The sequence below is a fragment of the Carcharodon carcharias genome, chromosome 17 (genome assembly GCF_017639515.1).
Source record: "Carcharodon carcharias isolate sCarCar2 chromosome 17, sCarCar2.pri, whole genome shotgun sequence".
Classification (NCBI taxonomy): domain Eukaryota; kingdom Metazoa; phylum Chordata; class Chondrichthyes; order Lamniformes; family Lamnidae; genus Carcharodon; species Carcharodon carcharias.
The window spans coordinates 70364226-70391194 of NC_054483.1; the positions used below are offsets into that span (position 1 = coordinate 70364226).

The window sequence follows — 26969 nt, forward strand, 5'->3', positions numbered from 1 at the left end:
TCTAGGCCCCACAAGGAAACGTTAGGCCTTGTTTGCCCCAGCTCTGCCATCCACCCCACACCACCTCCCCACCTCCCTACCCGCCCCACCACCCTGATCATGAAGCCCTCCAAAATCCCCTCCCAACAACTTACCCGAGTGTAGGGTACTGTGTCTTCACTTGGAGGACTGGACAATTTGTCAGTCTCAAGCCACATCTGCACAACTGCTCCCCAAGTTAAAATTGGGACTTTTAGAGTCATACTAAGGGAGTGCTAAAGTGTCAGATGTGATGTTAAGTTGAAGCATTGTCCTTCTGTTCAGCTGGATTCATGACTGTGTTGAAATTATTTGAAGAGAAACAGAGGCCGGAACTTTTCAGCCCCGCTCAGCGAGTTCTCCGGTGGTTGGGGGGTGGTGGGGTGGGGGGTGGGGAGGGGGTGTGCGGTGGTGGTGGTGGCGGCGTGAGCCATTGAAATTTCCATTCACATTGTCGGGACAGAAAGATCCCACCGGCGGGAGGAGTGTTTCTCCTGGCAACATTTGTCCCTCATCTTGCACTATCAGAAATATTTTGACTGGCTATTTATCTCACTGCTGTTAGTAGGATCTTACTGCTGCACTAACATAAAAGCAAAAAACTGCGGATGCTGGAAATCCAAAACAAAAATACCTGGAAAAACTCAACAGGTCTGACAGTCTCTGTGGAGAGGAGCACAGTTAACGTTTCAAGTCCGTATGACTCTTCAACAGAACTAAGGAAAAATAGAAGAGAGGTGAAATATAAGCTGGTGTAAGGGTTGGTGGGACAAGTAAAGCTGGATAGAGGGCCAGTGATAGATTTGGAGATTGCCAAAAGATGTCATAGACAAAAGGACAAAGAGGTATTGACGGTGGTGATATTAGCTAAGAAATGAGCTAATAGGTGACATTAAGGGTAGAAAGCAGGACGAGCAAGGTACAGATAGCCCTAGTGGGGGTGGGGTGGGGGGAGGGGATCGAAATAGGCTAAAAGGTAGAGATAAAATAATGGATGGAAATACATTTAAAAATAATGGAAATAGGTGGGAAAAGAAAAATATATATAAATTATTGGAAAAAAGGGGGATCAGAAAGGGAGTGGGGATGGAGGAGGGAGTTCATGATCTAAAGTTATTGAACTCAATATTCAGTCCGGAAGGCTGTAAAGTGCCTTGTTGGAAGATGAGGTGCTGTTCCTCCAGTTTGCGTTGAGCTTCACTGGAACAATGCAGCAGGCCAAGGACGGATATATGGGCATGAGAGCAGGGTGGTGTGTTGAAATGACAAGTGACAGGGAGGACAAAGGTGTTCCGCAAAGCAGTCAGCCAGTCTGCGTTTGGTCTTTCCAGTGTAGAGGAAACTGCATTGGGAGTAACGAATGCAGTAGACTAAATTGAGGAAAGTGCAAGTGAAATGCTGCTTCACTTGAAAGGAGTGTTTGGGCCCTTGGACGATGAGGAAGGGGGAAATAAAGGGGCAGGTGTTACACCTTCTGTGGTTGCATGGGAAGGTGTCGTGGGTGGGGGTTGAGGTGTAGGGGATGATGGAGGAGTGGACCAAGGTGCCCCGGAGGGAATGAACTCTGCAGAATGCCGCTGGGGGGGGTTAAGGGAAGATATGTTTGGTGGTGGCATCATGCTGGAGTTGGCGGAAATGGCGGAGGATGATCCTTTGAATGCAGAGGCTGGTGGGGTGATAAGTGAGGACAAGGGGGACCCTATCATGGTTCTGGGAGGGAGAGGAAGGTGTGAGGGCGGATGCGCGGGAGATGGGCCGGACACAGTTGAGGGCCCTGTCAACCACCGTGGGTGGAAAACCTCGGTTAAGGAAGAAGGAAGACATGTCAGAGGAACTGTTTTTGAAAGTAGCATCATCAGAACAGATGCGATGGAGGCGAAGGAACTGAGAGAATGGGATGGAGTCCTTACAGGAAGTGGGGTGTGAGGAGCTGTAGTCAAGGTAGCTGTGGGAGCCAGTAGGCTTGTAATGAATATTGGTGAACAGTCTATCACCAGAAATTGAGACAGAGAGATCAAGGAAGGGGAGTGTCAGTGATGGACCACGTGAAAATGATGGAGGGGTGGTAATTGGAAGCAAAATTGATAAATTTTTCCAGGTCCAGACGAGAGCATGAAGCAGCACCGAAGCAGTCATCGATGTACCAGAGAAAGAGTTGTGGGACGGGGCCGGAGTAGGACTGGAACAAGGAATGTTCCACATACCCCATAAAGAGACAGGCATAACTGGGGCCCATGCAGGTACCATAGCCACACCTTTTATTTGGAGGAAGTGAGAGGAGTTTAAGGAGAAATTGTTCAGTAAGAGAACAAGTTCAGCCAGATGGAGGAGAGTAGTGGTGGATGGGGATTGTTCAGGCCTCTGTTCAAGGAAGAAGTGGAGAGCCCTCAGACCATCCTGGTGGGGGATGGAGGTGTAGAGGGATTGGACGTCCATGGTGAAGAGGAGACGCTTGGAAACAGGGAACTGGAAATTGTTAATATGATGTAGGGTGTCAGAGGAATTGCGGATGTAGGTGGGAAGGGACTGGACAAGTGGAGAGAGAATGGAGTCAAGATAGCAAGAAATGAGTTCTGTGGGGCAGGCGCTTACTGCTACACAGTTGTCTTTATAACTGTCACTGTATTTTAAAGTAATTCATTGCATCTAAAGTGTATCGAGAAGCCTCAGAGTTATATTTGATGAAGTACTGTATACATGCCACACTGTCTTTCTTAAACAGCCCTAGCTGTGTTAGTGAGAGATCCTAAACACAAATGCATGGCATAACAGATACTGAACAGGCATGGTTATAGTTTCTAATGCCAAAAGGAAAGTTCTCATTGTGAAGCACATTGTAAGAAAACATAAGTCATAGCACAGACCATTGCTTTTATTTTCCTAATATTTGAGTTCAATCCAAAGTGACTGAATGCCTCTTCTGATACCAGCCACCTTCAACTCTAATATTCGCCAAGGTTTGGTTCCAAGTCAAACTGCTACTAATCTAAAACAAAAACTAATAACATATTTCAGCAATTCAGGTAAATGCAGCTACAGTTTCTGCTTTAGTGTTCATCAGACGCTGGCTCTAATGGTGCAGCCAGCAACTAAATTAGCATAAGTGTGCCAAAACATTTTTGAGCAGGAGCAACCGAGACTTATCATTGCATCTTCCCAGTTGCCAGTGGTCTTTCTGTAGCTCAGGTCAGTGGTGACTCCATGATGTCACAGAACAATTCTAACTGCCCTAAATTTGGCAATTAGCTGACCAGAGCATTCAGATTATCATGGGCTGAATCATTCGAGGAGTGGCAATCACTGTCGGATTGCCATGCCGCTCCTAATTCTTTTTACACTGGGGTGGAGCCCTGCATTTCTGACCTGGACTTCCAAACCGGGCCTCTTCGGAAATGCAGAGCCTAACTGTTCTTGGAGTCCTTCTTCGTTGGGCAAGATCATCAGGGAAAGTCGAACCACTCCCCCTTTTTTAGGCACTAGCTGCCATATTTTGGTAAGTCTTCATTCACTAACATACTGAAAAGCTTTAGGATATTTAAATAGTTTTTCACTGTGTTAGTGAATGACTAAGTGGGTAGGGTGACAGGTGGCAGGATGGGAAGGGTGGTCGCTGGTAGGATGGATAGGGTGGCAGTGTGGGTAGGTAAGTTAGCATACAGGCGCAGCAAGCAATTAGGAAGGCAAATGGCATGTTGGCCTTTATTGCAAGGGGATTGGAGTACAGGAATAAATAAGTCTTGTTAGAGTTGCAAAGGGTTTTGGTGAGGCTGCATCTTCAGTATTGTGTACAATTTTGGTCTCCACATTTAAGAAAGGATATACTCACATTGGAGGCAAATGTTCACTAAATTAGTCCCTGGGATGAGGGGGTTGCCCCATGATGAAAGGCTGGGTAAAATGATCTTATATTCTCTGGCGTTTAGAAGAATAGAAGTGATCTTATTGAAACCTATAAACTCTTGAAAGGGCCTGATAGGGTGGAAGTTGAGAGATTGTTTCTGTTGGTCAGGGAATCTAAAACTTGGGCACAGTCTCAAGATGAGGGACAGATCATTTAGAGTTGTGAATCTATAATTTTTATCCCAGAGGGTTGTGGATGCTCCATCGTTGAATACATTTAAGGCTGGGATAGACAGTTATTTGGTCTCTCAGGGTATTAAGGGATATGGGGAGCAGGCGGGAAGATGGAGTTGAAGCCCAAGATCAGCTATAATCATATTGAATGGTGGAGCAGGCTCGATGGGCTGTGTGGTCTACTCCTGCTCCTATTGCTTATGTTCTTTTGTGGCAGGGTGGGTAGGTGACAGAGTGTGGTAGGATGGGTAGGGTGCGAGCTTGGTAGGGTGGCAGGGTGGGTAAGGTGGTGAGGTCCAGGGGAAGTCGGAGGGTCGGGGGGAAGTCGGAGGATCAAGTGGGAAGTCGGAGGGTCGGGGCCAAAGGAGTTTGGAGGGTTAGGAGGGCTTTGGAATGTCGGGATTGGGGAGGTGGGGTGGGGTCAGAGGGTCGAAGGGAGTTAGAAGGTTGGGGAAGTTGGAGGGTCAGGGGGAGTCAGTGGGGAGTAGGGGGTGGAGGGGGAGGGGGAGGGGAATGCGGTGTGGTCAGTTGTATAGGTGCCCATGAGTTAGACATCTTTTATTTCTGTCTACTATTTTCTGGGTAACTAACCAGGTAAGTGAGTCAGAACCCTCTAAAGTCTCTGACTCTAACTCAGAGTTGGAGATTTTTTTTAGAGGGTCTTGGGGAGCTGGGGAATTGCCCATTGGAAGTTGAAACTTCTGGGGCAATTCCAGCAGAGTCCCTGTGTTGGGACTTCCGAGGGTCCCGTAGCGCATCTTTTGGAGACTGGAAGATCTGGGCCTTTGTTTTTCAATCAGGAAATCTCTAGATTGGCAAAAAAGATGATGTTTAACCAATTCCTATCATACATGACCAGAGGATACTTGGCACTGCAACCAGACAAAAAGAAGAACCTCCAGTAGCAATGCCGGTCCAAACTAAGGACATTAAACTCAGTAATTGTCATTTAAATACAATGTTTATTTTCTAGATTCTCTGAGTCCAGTCATCATAGCTGCCACACTCATACCTTTGTCAGCTCTTCCTGGAGTTTATTTTCTATGTCAGTGAAATAGCCTTTTGTTTTCAGCTCTGTTTTAATGATTGAGGTGACAGTGGTTTACAATTTTTATCAAATACTTTATGTTTTGTTGTAAGGTTCATTTTCTTTTGCATAAGTCATTCCTCTGTTGTGTATTAACATTTCAAACAGAGCTAAGAGTAAAATAATGCAATGCACAGTGCAAATGTAGCTCAGTTACTGGAACTAATCATTCGCTTTGTAAAGTTTCATGTTCACGTTCCATTCATTTCCCCATAACAGGCTCTACAGTTTGGCATCCCGACTGTAAGAAGTCTACCAGGGCTGAAGAAAAGCAAAGGGTGAGCTCATATGAGAATAAACAATGGTCTGAGTGCTATTTATATACGTGTGCATTATCCTATTTCCATGAATTTGCTGAATCTGGTTTATTTATTTATGATGACAACCACAATGCAGTTTACATCTATTTTGAACCTATTTGTCTTCTCCATATTTCAAGCAGGGAAAATTTCCTCTGCATGCTGCACATAACATCATTTTAAAACTGTTAAATAGAATGGGTCCATGATTTTATTAGATGGAATGAGGAGAAAGTATTATCAGAAAAAAAAGTCTCCAATTATTTGTTTTCTACTTTGAAAACATTTGCCTTCCAGTAAAGGAATAACCTGATACTAACCATGATCAATTTGAACTCACCAATGTGCAGCAATATCAAAAGTGTTGTGCAAGGGTTACCATAATGTTTTACTTTTGATCAGCTCCTCTTAGACTTTAAGTGTCATCTTACAGCTTCATGTTTATACAGTCATTTCCCAAACGTGGAATTAGCTTTATCTGGCTATCTAGCAATACTAGATAATATGGATCTCATGGCAAGGGACAAGAAGGAGATGCTAACATTTCATTGGTATTTCAAAGTAGAGCGCCATTAATGTTCATAAGACATGGATGGAGATTAGCGACCTTTCCTCTACATTTTGAGACCCTGTTACTTACTATGATTTTGATTACAGCTTTGATTTAGCATTGGTAGCAGGCTGAGGCCTCAAAGTGGAGCAAAAGTGTGATTTATCAGCTTCAGCATGAGGGCAGCTAGGGATCAGTGCTTAACCCAACAGAAATGACTCAAACTCATTATCCTGAACCTGGCTGTGGCCAAGAAAAGGTGTGCCCTCCTCTAACTCAATGGTAAAACTTGGTTCAGTGCCTACTTAAGGCTGTTCCACATCGTCTTGAGAATTGAATTAAATAAATGAATTAGAATTCCTTCAGTGTTAATGAAATAAAGCTCACTTCACCACAATTCAACTGTAGCTGCCCAATTTGGGGAAGGGGATTGATCTGAAATCATGGTCACACCAAGAAGTAACACTATGCATTTCAACAGTTTCTTTCCAGCCTTCCTAACTTTCTATTTTCTTTGGAAGAGATATATTGGAATTTTACTCCGATATTTGTGACACTGATATAGAAATGTTTGCTTTCCTCATCCGAATTGCAGGGGTGTGCAGTCCCCCTCTCATGGGTGTTCAATGTGCAGATTTAGGATTTTTTAATGCCCTAACAGTGTGTAAAGTAATACATGTTGAGGTGAGGGGCAGTTGTAAACTTCAGCAGCTCATGTCCTCATGCAGCAAGATCTGAACAACATTCAGACTTAGCAAGTAACATTCGCGTCGTACAGCTGCCAGGCAATGACCATCTCCAACAAGAAAGAATCAAACCATTTCGCCTTGATACTCAATGGCATTATCATTGATGCATTTTCCACTATCAACATCCTGGGTGTTACTATTGACCAGAAACTTAACTAGACCAGCCATATAAATACTATGGCTACAATAGCTGGTCAGATACTGGGAAGGCTGCATGAGTAGCTCACAACGTCTCAAAGCTTGTCCGCCGTCTACAAGGCATAAGTCAGCAGTGTGATGGAAAACTCTGCAGTTGCCTGGATGAATGCAGCTCAAACTCAGAAAGCTCTAGGCATTGAGGATAAAGCAGCCTGCTTGATCAGCACCCCATCCACCACCTTTACGTTCACTCCCTTCACCACCGATGCAGATTGACAGCAGTGTATGCCATACACGATGCACTACAGCAACTCCCTAAGGTTTCTTCAACAGCACTGTCCAAATATGCGACCTCTATCACCAAGAAGACCAGGGGAAACAGATGTATAGGGACAACAACATCTTCAAGCTCCCCTCCAAGTCACACACCATCCTGACTTGGAACTATATCATTGTTGCTTCACTGTCACTGGGTTAAAATCCTAGAATTCCCTCCCTAACAGCACTGTAGATGTACCTAGATCACAGAGACTGCAGCACCTCTACCTTCTTGAGCAATTAGGAATGGGCAATGAATGGTGGCATTGTCAGCAATGCCTACATCTCAGGAATGAATAAAAAAATCTGTACTTGAGTTAAAGTCACTCGTTTTATACTAGTATCTCCATGGTAATTATACTGGTACAGGTAGGTTATCTGATATACGGCTATTCAAAAACTGGTGTGTACAAAAGCAGGACATTTTTATAATGTTCCACGTATCAATTTTAACTGAGTAAAATTTTTTTAAAAACTTACCTGAACAATTCAGCTAGGCCCTGCATTGGCACAGTGTTAGATTAGTTTCAGGCTTTGTGCGCCACTCTATCCTGTGCTTCAAATGACCCTTGACCCCGCCTGACCCAGCATGACCAGAACTGCTCATAGCCCGAACTGCATGACCCGAAATCCAGCATTATCTGAAATCCGGCAATATCCGAAATCCGGCGTGGCCTTGGTCCTGAGGGTGCCTAATTTGAGATATAGAACCTGTATATGAATCTCAGACAGGAGAGAAGAAGCTCATAAAATTTGCAAAATGAATAAACGTGTCCTGTAAGAAGGAATATGTGTTAATCAAAGGAACTAGTAAAATGTAATTTTAAAAACCGCGTAGGAAAGATTTCAGAGAACGTGGATAATATTCTATTAAAAATTTGCCAGCTTTCTTTATTGAATTGGGATGGAGGTGAAAGGCTCCAGTTAGCTTGCAGACACAAAATTAATCTGCAGTAAAATCTTGCTATTAGCATCGAAGCTGCAGTTGGCAGCCGAATTCTAAAGCTGAACTAGCAAGTTATTTATGCCACTTAATTGTTGCTTTAAAGTCATAATAGAGCAATATAATAACAAGCTTACAATGAAACAGTGTACAAAATAATATTGGCCTGTCACACAGATTCATACTGAATACTGAACCAAATTGTTTCTTTAATTAGAATCTTAATTATTGTTCAGATCATTCACACTTTTAAATATATGTAGCCTCTTTAAACAATAAAGGCAAAAATGAATTCCATTACTAACATTGTTAAATAGCACTTGCTCTGCGATGCAAATTGCAGCCCTGTTCACTCAAAATATTTTAATATCCATCCACATCCTCCATTACTAACAAAGAAATTGTGCCACATTGTCCTTCTGTTGAGGTGATGCAGGGACAGGAAAATAAACTTTAATCAGATTTGTCAAGTAGTGCTATCTTGTCTCAGCATGCAAATGGATTCATGTCTTTGTTCAAAATTCCTCTGACCAGTATTTTAACAGAGTCATTAATGTTTTTATATAATGCCTACTCCCATATTTTCTTGGCAAATATTCCAATTATCCAGGAATATAAATGAAAGAATTTTAATAAAACAACAAATGAGGCTTTTTTTTGGCATGGTTTTGATTTAATTTAAGAGAGAGCTTCAAATTATGCAAGAGGAGTAACTATTTGACAACATGATTTGGCTTCAGAATGGTAAAGAACGAGTAAGTGTAAAAGTCACAAACTGCTTCTTACCATTTAAATGATCATTTTTTCTTTTGATTACACACAACTGTTAGTGAAAGCTTTCTAACTCATAACATTGTGAAACCGGTGACCTAATTAATTATCTGTTCAAATACATAAGTCTTTGGAGGCATGAGCAAATGCTGTCTCTAGAATTGAACTATTGACAAGATAATGGAGAGAATATAATTGAATGCCGAACCAACATGCTGAAGTGCATTAGGCTCTGGTTCTGCATGTAGCTGGTCACAAAGTGCTGAGGCCTACAATGGTTGTGAGGCATTCCATGCCCCAGCCTGGGCAAACTGCAAGCAGCGTGAGGGTTGCCTGTGCACCAATTGTGCACCACACTCTTAAGACCCCAAAGATTGTTGCTTAAGAGTCCTAGGCAACACTTCAGTTTCTGAATGCCCATTTCCAACAGGTGCTTTAAGGGAGGCCAGAGGAAGTGTGTTTTTGGGTTCATTAATAAAGGACCACTCAGCGTTAACTTAATAACTTAATTCCCTGTGGGCTGCACTAGATAAGAAAGCGATGGCAATGCTCTGGTAGCCAGCAGCCTTCACTAACTGCTGCCGCACAAAATTCTGACCCCCACCACATGTGCAGCTTCCAGTACTCAGTGTCAGGAACTCCACCAGAATATTTTAATAAGCCAACCTTCCAGTATGGAGCAAGACTGACCAATTCTGGTTCAGGTACTCAGCACCAAAAGAGGAGAGATCCTGGCAGTGGACCACATTAGAAGCCTCTGTGTGCCCAAGATGGCACTACCATGAACGTGATTTGAATAGTCACCTAGAGCCTTTCAAAGTTTGAGATGCACTGATAATACAGTTTTAGCACCTCAATGCACAGTACAGGTTAAGAATTAAGTAAAAACTTAATCAACTTATGTTTATTACTCATATTGATTGGCAAAAGTTAAATCCCTGTTTCTATGATAAGAGCATTGGTATGTTGGTTTCTTGATTAATATGTGATAAAGCATTTATGGGCAAGATGTTCCCCTTACAATCTGTGGGCAATAAGTCCTTAATACTAGTACGTTTTCAATATTCATTAGTGGCCATCTTAAAACAAGAAATAAATGCTCACACGCTGAGCCAAGTAAGATCACAGCAATGAACCCTGCTCTTAATAACCTTAATCAAAGCTGAGTTTCCCTCAAAAAAGGAGTTATCCAGGTTGACCTAGTGTGAAAATCTATATTGCACTAGCTGACCCACCCCTTGTTCACAATGAACCTTTTACAGAACCAATTATTCTCTTTACCTTCTGAAAAACCCTGAGAAGTTGCCTAAGTGCCACCATTCCTAATTCTTGTTGAAGCCAAAAAACCTCTTCAAGAGTTACCAACCATTTAGAAAAAATACATTGATGAATCAATGCAAAATACCAGCCAATTTCACATAATCTGCAGGTTGACATTACCTACTTTGACTCAGATAGTTAGGGGTTAACTTGAGCAAATTGTTCTGCCACCTGGATTGTGAGCAGCAACACATGTTGGTTGCAAATTATTTTTACTTGTCTCTTTTATGGGAGGAAGGGGAGTCTTGAAATAATTATTCATTTATGAAAATGGTTAAATGGTAACACCTAAGTAATGCAGTCAAATCAATCTGAACAGGTTTGCTTGTTCACATTTCCTCGCTTCATCTTAGTGCGGGCCGCCAGCCCTAAGCTAACAAGCAGTCATTGTTAAGTCTGATTCTCTCATTTTGTGACAGAGTATTTCATCCACTGATGAGTTTCCTAGATAATTCATTTACCTTGCTCTGATATTTTCATTGTTGAAGTGTCACAGGTTGTACTCCCCCAAATGATTCAGCAAGCGAGGATGAGAAGAGAAAACCAGTGAATGTAATGGGGACTTAGATTGTATAAAATATCAGTCAGAGTCAGTATGCACCATACCATATTCCTTTTATCATATTTCAATTTTTTGAAAATTACGCTTTAGTGAAAGGTATATTTAAATGCTCCAAAAAAATGTGAACACTTGATTAGAAACTGGTACATGTAGAATTCCATAACATAAAGGTTTATTCAGATACTGAAATGCTATTTTCAGTAATCTTTAATGCTCCCTGGGCAAAGCTCCATTGCAATTTCCTGTCCATCAGTTTTACTGCCAGAAGCAATAAGACAAAAATTAATTTCCAAACAGGGGAAAGAAAGTGAACCAATTCTATTCTGCTCTTCAGGCTCTGAATATCTTTCACATATTTTATATTCGTGACATAATCTGGCATTTTTGCTCATTTGTAGCAAAATTAGTGTTGCTTCCCTTTTTCTTTCACCCATCTTAGTGCGACATTAATTATTACATTAACAGTAGTAGAATCTTATTGTTGATAAGTTTTGACTAGCCTCAGTTCCTGGACAAGCTGCTCTGTAAACTCAATTTTTGAGTTCCAGTAAGACTTCAGGACAGTTCATACAGTAATGGATGAAATCTCTGCTGTGTTGCAAACCTTGTCAGGGAATTGTCAATTTACTGATTTTTTTTAAAAGACAACATAATTCCTATAAATTTGAGCAGTGACACAAGTAAACTCAACATGTCAGCGATAATATTATTTTGATTTATATATCACTGAAAATCTTTGCCAATAACTTTCAGTGACAAGATTACTCATTCAAAGTAAAACTACAGGGCTAATTTTTCTAATTGAGGTCTTTGAGGCCTAATGATGCTATCTATTTGCAAAGAAATGAGCTGTTATATAGCAAATTAAATGGGCGAAAACTTTATTGACAACAGAGCAATATAATCTTACACCTCAGGCTATTAAATTAGTTTTACGGGTCTGAATCTATCTTGAACACTATTGTACAAAGATTATGAGTGAAAGGTAATTGGCATGCACTAAACTAATAATTACAGTGTGTGGAGCACTTGAAACATAAATAATTCAATATTTTTTAGGCTAGCTTTAAGGATTTTATAAAGAGGAAATGACTCAATGCATTAGAGTTCTGTTTAGATTAGGTGTGCACATATGTTTGGAGTTGATATTTTTTATTATTTTTATTGACATATAAAGTGAATACATTAGATTTTACATGCAAACCTGATTTTATACCTCACTATGTTTTACTCAATTGCTGTGAAGACTGCGTGAGTATGCAACAATCTCGAGGGGAATTGACAATGTGGTGCAGAGTAAATTACAGTAACATCTAAATTGTCTGCCAGGAGAACAGTTTGTTTTATAGTCATTAAAACATTTGGCAAGAGAGCACTGTGATTGCAGCCAACGCCACACTCAGCTGGAATTTGTTTTGTTTGGACCTATTATTGTAATTAACCGGATAAATGTATAATTGAGCATAGGTAACTGATCATGAATTCAAAGAGTTTAAATGAAAGCTGATGTTTTAATTGACATAAAGGGGAATCCACGTGCCAAATTTTCTGATTTTTTCAACAGTCTGTTTCAATTGAAAATATTAATGTGTGCAGAACGCTACAGTTGTCTCAATTGAAACCTATGCAAATTGTGGAGATCATTTTTAATTGTGGCAGTAAATAGGTCAATTGGTCCTTTCTAAACATTTCTTATGTGGCGTTTTTAAAAAGCAGAATTTTTTAAAGTTCTGCATGGCCTTGCCACAGTAAGGATGAACAAAAGGAAAGATTAAAAATAAAATACTGCAGATGCTGGAAATCTGAAACAAAAACAGAAGATGCTGGAAAAATTCAGCAGGCCTGACAGCATCTGTGGAGTGAGAAGCAGAGTTAACGTTTCGAGTCTGTATGACCCTTCTTCAGAGAAAGATTAGTCTTCCTTCACAAGGATGGCTGAAAAATTGAAGGGACAGTGATTCATCCAGGAACATTTCACATTTTCTGACAATATCTGAAGCAAAATTCAATTGGCAACAACTGGTGAGCAGTTCAAATGTCCACCTTTTCATTTGAAGGGCAGGATTGCAAATGAGAGAGGGAAAAAAATTAAAGTAGACCCTTTTAGATAAGCAGGAGGGAAGGAAAGTGACGAAGGGAAACCACGGGTGGATATCAATGAAGCCTACTGAAGCAGGCAAGATGGTGGGCAGGTCTGAAGAATTGTGCAGGAGGCCACCTGCCCAACTCCTGGCACTGCAAAAGCTGTCCCCACATGTAGTGAGGGGCAGCAAGGGCCTGAAATGGGAAACATGCCCACTGACAGAAGCAAGGCAACTAGGCTCTTTAATGAGCCACTTGAAATTAATTATCCCTGAGCCCATCAGAATGAAATGGTTCAGGGATTAAGTAGCGGAAAGGAGATGTGGGGCTTCTTCTAGACAGTTTAGTAGACCTGGAATGGGTGGGTTGTCTTATAGGGAAGATTGGAAAGGCTAGGCTTGTATCTACTAGAGTGAGGGGTGCCTTGACTGAAACATATAAGATACTGAGGGATCTTGACAGGGTGGATATGGAAAGGATGTTTCCTCTTGTGGGAGAATACTTAAAAATATGGTGTCGCCCATTAAAGACAAAGATGAGGAGCATTTTTATCTCACAGGGACGTGAGTCTTTGGAACCCTTGCTCAAAAGGTGGTGGAAGCAGCATCTTTGAATACTTGAAGGCAGAGGTAAATAGATTCTTGATAAGTAAGAGGGTGAAATGTTAGAGCGGGTTGGCAGAAATGTGAAGAAATCAGATTGGCCATGTTCTTATTGAATGGCGGAGCAGTTTCGAGGTGCCAAGTGGCCTATTCTTGCTCCTAATTCGCAGGTTCATATGTTCCCCAGCCAGCAAGAGGGACCACTGTCGCCACAACTAAATTCTGCCATGTATTTCTGTTTCACAATACACTGTCAGGTGGTCAAAGTATCTGGATTGACAGTAAATAATTTAAAAGAACGAGCCCTTGTTCCACAAGTGAAATACTTGTGGCTCCACACCACTGACAGCTAGTGATACCTTTGCAGGAAGGTTGCAGCATGAAGTGGCTGCATGCAAATACTTCCTTTAGTTATTATGATGATCTACAAATTATCAACAGCAAATGGATTTGGAACATTGGTCTAATCCAGTTTAATGTGATCACTGCTAAGCTTCAATACTCTAATCAAGCACAATGTAATGAAAGTCCAATGGCTCTACTTCATGGCAATATTAAAACGTTTTTGCCCAGCACTAAAGTCATACCTGCCAATTGTGCCAAAGTCAAAGCAATGTTGGTTGCATACTACAAATGTAACTTTTCTGGTCAAAATAATTAGCAGTTTCTATCTTCTTTAAAGGATGTTATCAGCTTCAGGCTGCTCTTCAATTTACTGATCAGACTCACTGAATGACATGATGGACTAGATTTCTTCTTTGCGGCAATGTTCCAGCAGGATGGAACTTCCAGCCACCCTGCCCTGGCATAGCCGGACCTTAACCCATTTTCCTGGGCTGAAGGTCTAATTATCCATACCTGGCTGGATCCCTGCTGCCAAGAGTGCGCCCGCCAGTGCCACTGAGGAATGCTGAATGACAGCATCTCAGGTGTTGATAAGTCAGAAAGAAAAAGGGTGTTATGAAGATCTTTAGCTTGACTCAATCTCAGTGGGGAGTTAATAGTAGATAATTAGGAAATGGCGGAAGAAATGAACAAATATTTTGCTTCTGTGTTCACTATAGAGGACATAAAAAAACATTCCAGGAATAGCTGCAAATCAGGAGGTGAATGGGAGAAAGGAACTTGGTGAAATTGAAATCACTAGGGAAACGGTACTGAGCAAATTGATGGAGCTGCAGGCCGGCAAGTCGCCGGGTCCCGATGGACTACATCCTAGGGTCTTAAAAGAGGTGGCTAATGAGGTAGTCAATGCGCTGGTGTTAATTTTTCAAAATTTGCTTGATTCTGGAAAGGTTCCATCAGATTGGAAAGTAGCAAATATAACCCCTCTATTCAAGAAGGGAGGTAGGCAGAAAACAATAAACTATAGGCCAGTTAGCTTGACGTCTGTCGTGGGGAAGTTATTAGAATCGGTCCTTAAGGAGGTTACAGCTGGGCATTTAGAAGACCTCAAGGTAATCTGGAAGAGTCAGCATGGTTTTGTGAAAGGAAAATCATGTTTAATTAATTTATTGTTGTTTTTTGAATGAGTAACATGCACAGTGGATAAAGGGGAGCCTGTAGACGTACTGTACTTGGATTTCCAGAAAGCATTTGATAAGGTGCCACATCAAAGATTATTAAGGAAAATAAAAGAGCTTGGTGTAGGGGGGTAACATATTAGCATGGATAGAAGATTGGCTGGCTGGCAGAATGCAGAGAGTATGCAAATGGGTATTTTTTTGATTGGCAGCATGTGAAGAGTGAAGTCCCACAAGGGTCTGTACTGGGGCCTCAACTTTTTACGATTTACATCAATGGCTTAGATAAGGGGAGTGAAAACATGGTAGCTAAATTTGCAGATGACACAAAGATAAGTAGGAAAGTACGTTGTGAAGTGGACATGAAAAGGTTGCAGATGGATGTAGATAGGTTGACTGAGTGGGCAAAGATCTGGCAAATGGAGTTAACGTGGGAAAATGTGAAGTTGTTAACTTTGGCAGGAAGAGCAAAAAATCAGAGCATTACTTAAATGGAGATTGGCAGCATAATTCTGAAGTGCAGAGGGATCTAGGGGCAGGATTTTGCCGTTGGCAAACAGGGGCTGGGACCCGCTTGCCGACGTGGAAAATGACGCAGGATGACGTTGGGCGGAACCCCCAATGTCATTCCCCCCCCACATTTTAATTTTCAGGAAGCAAAATCAGCTATCCGCCCTCTGACCTGTCAATGGCCAATTGAAGCCATTGACAGGATCATTTAAACAATTAAAGGACTTGCCCGTCCACCCTTAAGGTTGTTGGGCAGGCCAGGATCCCCGGTGGCAAACAGATAAAACATGAAACCTCATCCATGGGTGGAATGAGGTTTCATGCAGGGTTCTAAAAAGTTTAATAAAGTTTTACTGTAATTTATGAACATGTCCCATCTCATGTAACATTGTCACATGAGGGAGACATGTTAGGGAATTCTTATTTTTCTGTTTTTAATCTTTTTAAATATGTAAGTGATCTCCCTGAGGCAGCACTTAGCCTCAGAGAGATGTGCGCTCTTTCGTGCGCATGTGGGAAAGAGTGCACTCTCGCTTTTGGGGAATCTCCCCCGCCTGCACAGGAAGCACATAGCGCTTCCTGCCAGACATCCCACTAGGCGGGCCTTAATTGGCCCGCCCACGTAAAATGGCGGCGGGGCCCACTTCTCCAGCGGGGATCGTCTCCCTGCCCGCTGGAGATTGGGTCGGGCCCACCCACCCAGCAGGCAGAAAATTCTGCCCTAGGTGTTCTAATACATGAGTCACAAAAAGTTAGTTTGCAGGTACTGCAAGTAATTAAGAAGGCTAATGGATGCTATCCTTTATTACAAGAGGGATGAACATAAAAGTAAGGATGTTATGCTTCAGTTATATAAGGCATTGTTGAGACCGCACCTCAAATACTGTGCAGTTTTGGTCTCCTTATTTAAGGAAGGATGTAAATGCATTGGAGGTGGTTCAAAGGAAGTTTACTAGATTGATATCTTGAATGAGTGAATTGTCGTATGAGGAAAGGCTGGACATACTGGGCTTGTTTCCACTGGAGTATGGTAGAATGAGGGGTGATTTGATTGAAGTATACAAGATCCTGAATGGCCTTGGCAAGGTGGATGTCAAAACGATGTTTCCTCTCATGGGTGAGTCCAGAACTAGGGGCACTGTTTTAAAATTAGGGGTCGCCCTTTTAGGACAGAGATTAGAAGAATGTTTTTCCTCAGGGTTGTGCAACTTTGGAACTATCTGCATTAGAAGGTAGTGGAGGCAGAGTCATTGAATATTTTTAAGGCAGAGGTAGATAGTTTCTTTTTAGGCTAGTGAATCAAAGGTTATTGGGGTTGGGTGTGGATATCGCAACACAAGAACATCAGCTATGATATTATGGAATGGTGGAGGAGGCTTATGGGGCTGAATGGTCTATTCCTGTTCCTATTTCTTATGTTCTTATATTAAACATACTGAACATCTGCAACTTGCATACCTGTCCTCATTTGTGCTTTAAAGCATTACATGGTAGAATGCTTCATTGCTTGATTGTCTTGTCACACAGTGTTGAATTGTTAACCTTCAGAAAACTAATTTTTTTTTTCTTTTTAATTCATTTTTTATTTGCAGCCAACACGATCTTCTTCTGAAAGTATTTCCTCCAGACCTGGTTCTAGCATACCTGGCTCACCAGGCCACACAATTTATGTGAGTAACTAGGATACGTTTCTTTGTTTTTGAATTCAAACCTCTAATAAAGAAAAAGTATTACGGAAGATGTTCATCTGACCTTACACCAGTTTTTCCAGCACAGCACAGGTGAAGCCATCAGCCAAAAAGAGGTCCATATAGCTAAGTGAAGCTGGAATACCAGAATATTATACGTCACATTTTCTGTCATTACTTCACAGCTCGAGATACTGGGAATGCCTTGTACACCAAGTCTTGCCAGGGCTCAGCAGCAGTCTTTTAAAAATTGTTGAGATGGTGGCAGAGTGGTAATGTCACTGGACTAGTAATCTAGAAGCCCAGGCTGCTGACACAGATTCAAATCCCACCACATCAGTTGGTAGAATTTAAAAATTCAATTAATAAAATCTGGAATATAAAGCTTGTTTCCGTAATAGTGATCTTGAAACTATCATTGATTCTTGTAAAAAAAAATATATCTGGTTCACCAATGTCCTCCAGGAAAGGAAATCTGCCATCCTTACACAGTCTGGCCTACATGTGACTCCAGACCCACAACAATGTGGTTGACTTTTAATTGCCCTCTGCAATGGCCTAGCAAGCCATTCACTTCAAGGGCAGTTAGGGATGGGCAACAAATGTTGGCCCTGCTAGCAATGCCTGCATACCCTGCTAGCAATGCCTGCATATCATGAAATAATTTTTAAAAACTGGCTGGAGAGAGCAATCACTCACCTGCTTCAACTGGAATCTTTACCCTTGCTGGAAGAGGATGGCCCTTAAAGCTGCTGCTGCTGTCAGATTGCTGCAGAACTTTCTATTCCCCACTGTGACTGGCTCTATGACACGGGTAGAAACCTTGCTGCCAGCTGCTAAAAGATTTCATATGACTCAATCCTGACAAATTTTTGGGATGACTGTCATATGTCTGACTGGATTCCATCCACCACCCTTATAGTGCATGAAGAGGAAATTTCTCAGCTGTTATCCTTTGTATGTTTTTCATTTTTTTTCCCTCGTGTCATAAGACTGAACTTGGTTAACAGCCTTCGGCCGCAAAATTTGGTCCCACAGCTTCATTGGTTTCAGGGCTACAGGAGCCTGGAGTTCAAAGAAACAGCACGAAGACCGCCGCTGTCAACTTCTGGCATGCCTGCACCGCTCACCCTGTTAAGAAGCGCGATAGTGACATGATAGGCTGTTGGAAGGCTGATGACTTTCCATGGGGGCATCTGTGAATGGCCTTGCAGGACACCTTCAAGCCGCTTTCAGATTACACCTAACCTTGCCAAGGATAGCAGCTGTCTGGGCTGGCTGGCTGAGAGGCAATAACAGGGTTACTGGCAAAGTGGCAGTGGTGGGAGCACAAATAATACCATCCTTCTTATGCACCATGGAGCCATGCAACTCCCTCAGGGCAGTGCCTCAGCAAATACTAGTGACCTAAGCAGGGATTGCTGTGAGAACCTGTGCAACCCTTTGAGCACTAGTATCTACAAACAAGATAGCAGTAGTCTGAGCCTGCAAGGCACCAAGCTGGGCTTCCATGGCAACATGCAGAGATCTCATGACCTCAGTCTAAGCTTCTACTGCATCACCCTGCCATTGAGTCACTTCTGCCTGTGTTGCAGTGGAAGTTGGGACATTGGTCATCAGAAACTGCGTTATGGTTGGGTCTGCAAGTGTTGTCATGTAGTTGGCCGCCATTTCCACACTGGCAAGGAGGTATCCAAACTTTACGTGAAGCCCTGTGCTGAGTTGGAGCCAGCTCTTTGACAGTAACAAGCAGCTCTCTGGCTACCCTGCGCTGTCTATACACTGCCTGATTGAACTCCGCATCTGAGTCCTTGGCAGCAGAACTCAGCTTTTACCTCAGCCTGCGGGGAGGTGACACAAGCACTATCCTTTCCCCCTATGCTGCAGTCCTCTTGCCCAGTGACTCATCATGTATAGATCCTGCCTCTATTCTAACCTCTAAACGCTATGCTGTGCCAGTATCTGAGCTGGTGGCTGTGAGTGTCAGATCAGCTGACCTTGCTTCTTCTTCTTTACTCTCTTGGTCTTCATGGACTGCGGCTTCCCGCACCTGGTGAGGCACCAGTTCTTGGGTCTCTGAAAAGAGAAAGGCAAAAGGTTAATGCTGGGTTGAGGGAAGTTAGGAGGAAGGCAGGAGGTGTGTAGTGACACCATTTCTAGTTTGTACAACAGAAGAGATTATAAGATGAGGAGGGGGTGTGAGAAGGTAGTTTAGGTAACAACACATCATCATCTTTATTTTCAGCCTCGCCACAGCATATGAACATGGAATCTGTGACTCCAAGGCGAGAGTTCTACCAACTGAGCCAAGGCTGATGTGAAAAATAAAAATAAAAAAATGCAAGATGATTTTCCAGACAGCAAATTAAACAGCAGTTGCACACTGTGGAAACAGTAACAAGCCTGCAATTTCATTTGACATGTCTCATTAGTACATTTTATTTTTGATGTTGTTTCTGTCTTTACTGGCAGTAATATTATGGCAAAATGTTGCTAATTTGGCATGTTTTCACGAGGCTCTTCTTTCCCTGAAGGCAAGTTGCCAATGAGTGGAAAAAGAAACAATGCTTGGCGGATATATGGGAAAATAGCAGTCCATTTAGCTGTTTAAACCCACTTTTTTTTCCAACTCCCCAGCCATGGACTCAACATCACGTCAACTCTTGAGGGTGGTCTTCTTAGGCTGAGATTGGCTGGAATGCAAGTGGTTGGGGTGGAGTGGGTAGAGCTTCACTTTGCATCGTCCCTTTGCTACACTGATCAAGTAAAATACAGCCAAAAAGCATAAAACAAAAACATATAGCCTATTCCATTTGAAATTATGATGTTCATTACTGTTTTGTTAGACATGAGATGACTGTTATCTCATACCCTTACCTGAGTTTGAGAAATGTGACCATGTACATAACACTGTTTAATCTATTATCCTTGTCTTTTATCTTTCAGGCAAAAGTGGACAATGAGATTCTTGACTACAAGGATCTGGCTGCCATTCCCAAAGTCAAAGCCATTTATGATATTGAACGCCCTGACCTAATCACTTATGAGCCATATTTTGGTGCTACTTTTGAGGATAGACATGAGCGTCATAGTATGGGAGAGGTACAGTACAACTAACTGCCCTTAATATGTCAGTTTCAAACACTATGGGTGGAATTTTATGGCCGCATCGCAGCGGGAATGGGGCTAGAAAATGTGGCAAGCTGTTCAAAACTCCATTGACTTTGGCGGGACTGGAAGATCCTGCTGGTGAGAGGGGCCGTAAAATTCCACCCAATGTTCCCCATTGTCCTGTATTTGTGCCATTAAACACTTTGGGGTCAGTTTTCAATTCTGGCTTACCTGGGATAATGGGTGATGATGGGTGAGATGTCCTCTCCACCTGTCATATGATGATCCATTTTCATGGTTGGGGCTTATTTCAATATAGGAGGTAAACTGTAATTACTAATTGTGCTGCACGTGGGCAGCTTGCCATTTTGTAGGGCTGGAAGGCTGGCGTGGCACAGACTGTAGTATGCTTGCTGCAGCCCCATAACTGGATGGGCCTAACAAGTGAGGGGACAACACAGTAGATTGAATTGTTCAGGAAATGTAAAGAATGCTCACCAAGTGGCAAATAGTTGAACTTAATGGATCTGTTAAGGTTTAAGAGCTTCAGAAATAATGAAGGAAAAGTCATTTCCAGATTTCCTTCCAGCTTAACTTGACCATAATTTATGGTCCATTTAAGTACCGCAGAAAACCTACCACCCATGGTTTGTGGGCAGGTTGGGGAAGCAGCAATGGTCAGGTGGGTGCTAAGTGGATGATATTTTTTGATACAGTTTTTGTGCCATTACTTTCCTGTAACTCTTTCGAGTACAAACACGTTTCCATCTGTTCCTATTCAGATGAAGTTACATTGTTTCATAGTTTGCCATTGTGAGATTTGAACTCTTGATCTTGGGGTTACAAGCCCAGTACCATAACCACTTGGCTATTTAGGCCTCCTGTACACACATGGGCGGTAAGAAGATGATAATCAGCCCCTTTACATCTCACACTCATTAACAAGTAATGAGTGTTTGATAAGAGAGAGTCAAAGATAATTGCTCAATTTTCATTGGTTGCCAAATCGAGAAAAAGCAGCTTAATAAAAATGTTATAGAACATGTGTCAACGAAAGGAATCTCTGTACTTTAAAGCTATGCACTTGAAATCATAGACTAGTAAAGAGATCAGTAGTATAGACTGACACTCAATGCCGAATGTTAAAAACTGATTCTTTGTTGACAGTCTCAATACGCAAGAAGTGACAACGGCTCGCTTATTCAAAGTGAAATTGTAAGTTGGTGATAAATGACTGTTTTGCACAAGAATTCTTGTGCAAAACAATGAAACTTGATTAACCTTCTCCAGTTTCTAAGCCTGATGGGTATGGTCAATAGAAATCTGCAGGAACCTGAATAACATTTCCATCTTCACATTCTCGTCTAAAACATGGGCACAAACTATCTAATAATTGAAATTGGCTCTTTCCGTGATGGGCATAATTGGCCTCTTGAAATAAGTGGGGAGCTGCAGATTTCTATGAGTCCCGTAGAAAAAGTGAAGCATCTTTCTACTGACCCTGCCAACAGGATTACTGCTTAAATAAAACAAAAGCCTGCTTTTTAAGAATGCATTTTATTTCCGATTGGGGAGTTTCCTCCTGAAACAATACACTAACAGAGCTTTCCCAATTGTTAAAACCATCTCACTTTTAAAGCAAGTTTTCAGTCTAAAGAGATGTTTGCCAAGTTCCATCTGCATTCTGGATCACTTTTTAAACACTTTATATCATTTCTAACATTGTTTAACCCTCCAAGTCATGGCTTGCACTGTACACCTGCCACTGCAAATTCCCCAGGAAGTAGTAGGAGTGCAGTGATAGGTAAGATGTAACATATACTTATAATCACTCACTCCTATTACATCACTCCACAATCAGTTTCAAAATCAACCTCAGGCTTTTGAAAATAGCTAAAACATTTTCACTACAGAAACACAATAGCTGCATGACCTGGGTTATAATTATGCATGCTCTAAAAATCAGGCCCAGAATGACTTGTAATTGAATGTGGGTACCTGTAGCTTTTACCATCCTTATGATTGTTGCTAATACCTGTCACAATTCACCAGCTTCGAGGCAAATGTTGCTTGTGTGAGGAATGGAGAAAAGCTAAGTACTTAAAATGACTGTTTTCTACACATCATTATGAGAAAGAATGTGGGTCAATGTTACATTACAAAAAAAAATAACTAAATCTATTGGAAGGTTGAGAGTTCTTCTTAGTCTGTGAAAAATACACATTGTGGTTGGTTTGCAGTTTTGACATGTTCTAATTGATAACTTATGGAGGGAGGGGGAGAATTCCTCTGATTGCTGTTTTCAGTGATGTAAGTGCATTTGTGTAAATTTCCTCTGCTTATCCTTTCTGTCATAGAAACATGGAAAATTTACAATGCAGAAGGAGGCCATTCAGTCTATCTTTTCTGTGTCGGTCAAAATAGAGCCATCCAGACTAATTCCTTTATCCAGCTCTTGGTATGTAGCCCTGTAGGTTACGCCACTTTAAGAGCATATCCAAATATTTCTTAAATGTGATAAACCTTCCAAACCCATGATCGCTGCTATCTAGAAGACAAGGACAGCAGACACATGGGAACACCACCACCTGCAAGTTCACCTCCAGGCCACTCGCCATCCTGACTTGGAACTATATCACTGTTCCTTCACTGTCGCTGGGTCAGGATCCTGGAACTCCCTCCCTAACAGCATTGTGGGTGTCCCTACCACATGGACTGCAGCAGTTCAAGAAGGCAGTTCACCACCATCTTTTGAAGGGCAATTAGGGATGGGGAATAGTTGCTGGCCTAGCCAACGATGCCCACATTCTATGAATGAATTAGGAGAAAAGGGTTTCTGCTTCTACCTGTCTTTCAGGAAGTGAGTTCAACACTTCAACAAACTTGGGTTAAAAAAAATTCTGCTCAACTTCCTCCCTAAACCTTCTGTCAATTATCTTAATCTATGTCCCCTGGTTACTGATCTCTCTGTTAAGGGAAATATGTCCTTCACCTTGACTCTACGTAGGCCCCACGTACTTTTATACACCTAGAGATATTCTAGGAGTAAATTTTGCTCTTTAGCACTCCAGAGCTTCACTTGCTGGGAGTGCTTTGGACAAAATTTACTTTGCAATTTTAAGCTTAGCCCCAGTCTGTGGGTAAGATGTTGTTTTCTCCCCCTGACCTACCATTTTTACTACATACAATTGTCCATCCTAAGCCTTGGCTGTAGCTCCCTAGCGCCATCGCTAAAGGAACTGGAAGCTCCTACTACCTGCCAGTCTTCATAACGTTTTGCATCCACTTAAAGCCATTTGCTGCCAGCACAAAAATACAGGCCACAATCAACCCTATCACATATAGCAGTCCCAACGTTTGTGGCAGCAATGTAATGTAAATGAGACACTGCTATTGACTCAAGAGGGGCAGTGAATCACGTCAAGAAGCATCTTCCCCTTAACAGGTGCTGCTGACACCATTAGTCACCATTGTATCTGACCGTGGACAGGCCAGGTGCTTAGTGTATCCTTAGATGCCAGTGATGTGGTTTTCCACTTGATGCTTTCTACACACTTTTATCAACCAACAGAAAAATTCTGCAGTCAGAAGTCAAAGGCTGTTTCCACCAACAGGTGGGCACTAACTACATTTAAGAGAATTGGTAAAAAGCCAGAGGGGAAGCAAAGAGACTTTTTTTTTACTCAGCGAGTTGTTATGATTTGGAAGCATTGCCTAAAAGGGTGGTGGAAACAGATTCAATAATAATATTCAACAGTGAAGTGGATATATATATAAAAAGGAAAAATTTGCACCATGGAAAAAGAGCAGGAGAATGGGATTAACTCGAAAGCTCTTTCAAAGCGCCAGAACATGCACTATGGGCCAAATGGCATCCTTTTGTTCTGCATGATTTGATGATTCTATATGATTATAATATCATGGATGTCCAAACTGTGCAGCAGTGGACCTCCAATGTTTTATGGAACCACTTCAAATAGAAGCAGTTCTGTAATATGCTCCCAGCATTGGTTCCTCTTCTTAAAGAATAGTCAAAAAACATTTCTTCTGATGTGTTAACTTATCTGCATTAGCTATGTCTTTGTAATGTATACCAGGAACAAAAATATACAGTGAACAAGTGCACTTGTCTCCTGAAACTGTAGTTCCCTTCTGAGTCACATTTTGTACTAATATGACACTGGTATTTGAAGTGGTGAGGTGCTAGTTACCCAGGATTCTCTTAAGAATAGAACCCATACTAAGTTCACTCCAATAGTAAGACAATGGCAGATTTACGCTGAAAGTGGAAGGCCTGATGCTGATATCACAGAACCAAATATGGGACCCAAACTCCTTGATATTAGTGGCAGCAAGAATTCACATTTCCATAGGTCAGAATAATGGATGCTCTAGATGTGGGAAAGAAGCATTTCCTTACTGGACGTCCAGTGTGGCCCATAATCAGCTGATGTCCATTTTGGCTCCTAATCAGCAGTGGCATATTGACAAAATAAAAAAGGAAGATTGATGATTCTCCACTTGAGCAGTGCTCTCCAGGAGCCATGCAGAAATGTTAAAGTACCTTTAAATGGACATTTAGTGGTGTTTAAATTTATGTTACCAAAGACGAAGCACAATTTTTTACATAACCTCTATGTTATTCAAAATGCACAGCAAGTTATCAGGCATATGTATCAGTACAGAAGATCAAAATTTATAAGAATATAAGAAGGCAAGGCACAGGGAAAGAATATTTGGTTGAGTCCTTCCAGAGTTCATAGGCAACCAACTAACCAACATGTAGCTCCACGGCTGTCATATGATCTCTGTGCTTCGCCAAAGTGATCATGCCCCATGTGGAGGTTTTAATAATGAGCATTGGCAAACTAGATAATTGTAGGGGCCATCTTAGCTCAGCTAAGTCCTGTTGTCATTCAACATCAAATGACGAGTTTCAACAAGATTTATTAGATAGCAATCATGATTGAGAACTTTGGCTGATCTTTATTTTTCCTCTTCTAAGCCAAGGGTGCTGAGGCCAGTTGTAACACTCTGCTTACAATATGAGCTCAGCTGGCTTAGTACTGATTGAAGCCAGTGAACTTCCTGCTTTATATGGCACACAGCAGAGCCTTTATGTACAGTGAAAGCAACACAACCATTGGACCAACTATTTAGTTTTGAAATGCTGCATGTTCTAAAAGAGAATTGAAGTGGGAGCAGAGTAGTTCTTCTAACTAAGGGGAAACACCAGTTTGCTATTGTGCTCCATGTCAAAACCCCCTCTTGCATCTCTCCATTGTTAGTTCCCTCTTATATATCTCCATTATTAATTCCCTCTTGTAGAGAGGATGAGCAAGGAGACAAAAGGTTATTTTATGTGTTGAAATTCTTGAAGGTGAATGAGCTTTCATGTTTACTTTGAAATGTTGGTGAGCTGCCAAAGACCATTTTTATTTAATGCATCATGCTAGTTTGAGTGTATTCAGATCATTTGTTCAATTACCCAGGATTACCCACTGATTCTAAAGACGAAGATCCATTGGGATTATGAATCAAGTTCTAAATATATTTTATACAGTTATCACAAGAGTATATATTAATTAACAATGTAAGATACAGCAAGATACAGCTTTGATTTCTTTAACAAGAAAGAATACAGGAACTTACTTATTGTTCAATGGGGAGGTAATGTTTTCAGGAGTGTTTTTGTATTTATTCAAAATATCTCACCTATGCTTATGTTAAAATCCATAATTATGAAAATACTTTTTATCATTTTATACAATATGGGCAATTTCCTGGCTCTTTAAGTATTTCTTCAATTTGGCTGCTTTGGTGGCATCACTGGGAGAAGGAGGAGCTTGCATCTTGGATCAAGCCCATTCATTTTAATGTGGATGATAGTTTCAGACTAGCAATACAGCTGATCCAAACCAAGAAAAAGGCATATTACTAGTCGAATAATGCATTTTTCCAAGAAATGTGTTTTGACAAATCCCCTTTACTAACTGAATTAATCAAATTACACAGTTAAATGAGAAAGCTATTGCTTTGTGCACATCCATAGTTGAAGCTCTGTTTGCATATACACAATATTTTATTTAATATTTCATGCTTTATTGATGTACTTTGTCCTCCAGCATTGCTGATTTGCATCTATCTCATTATTGCATAAATGTTGACATCTTGTTTATTATAATGTAGCATTTCTCATCACAGTGTTTGTGTTTCTAAATATATACCCTCAAAACAAATTGAGAGGTTCTTGGTGAGTCATTTTCTGAGATATACAATCAGTTTCTATATGATGTTACCAGGAAAATGGCTTTACATGTTTTTTTTTCTTTTCTAATATCTCACAGTCGCCAAGGACACTTTCCCCCACACCTTCCACTGAGGTCAGTAAATCCCTTCATGTTCAGTTCTCAGCTCTTCTTCATGGTCTTCATTTGCCTCATGCAATGGTGTAGGCTTCAGTAGACCAGTAGAATTATGACGTTTGGTCTAACAGTTCTTACTGGATGCTGAAACAAAACACATTGCATTATAGCCAAATGTAACCCTCTCCCACTTTACAATCTTATGGTAGAGGGGAAAGAAAAATTGTCATTGCCGGAAATCTCAAATAAAAACATAAAA

The 26969-nt window shown here is 41.4% G+C and overlaps 1 protein-coding gene across 7 annotated transcripts in view; it reads left to right on the plus strand.

Annotated features, from left to right (window-relative positions):
• Positions 1–26969, plus strand: part of ablim1b (actin binding LIM protein 1b) — a 279577-nt gene that overhangs the window by 188082 nt on the left and 64526 nt on the right. For 5 of the 7 annotated variants that reach the window (XM_041209206.1, XM_041209211.1, XM_041209207.1 and 2 more), the window contains 5 exons: positions 5399–5457; positions 17139–17216; positions 20181–20336; positions 21513–21560; positions 26693–26728. In XM_041209206.1, the coding sequence (XP_041065140.1) occupies positions 5399–5457; positions 17139–17216; positions 20181–20336; positions 21513–21560; positions 26693–26728 (377 nt within the window). The remainder of the gene's footprint in view (positions 1–5398; positions 5458–17138; positions 17217–20180; positions 20337–21512; positions 21561–26692; positions 26729–26969) is intronic. The other 2 variants (XM_041209209.1, XM_041209210.1) reach the window with 2 other exon arrangements.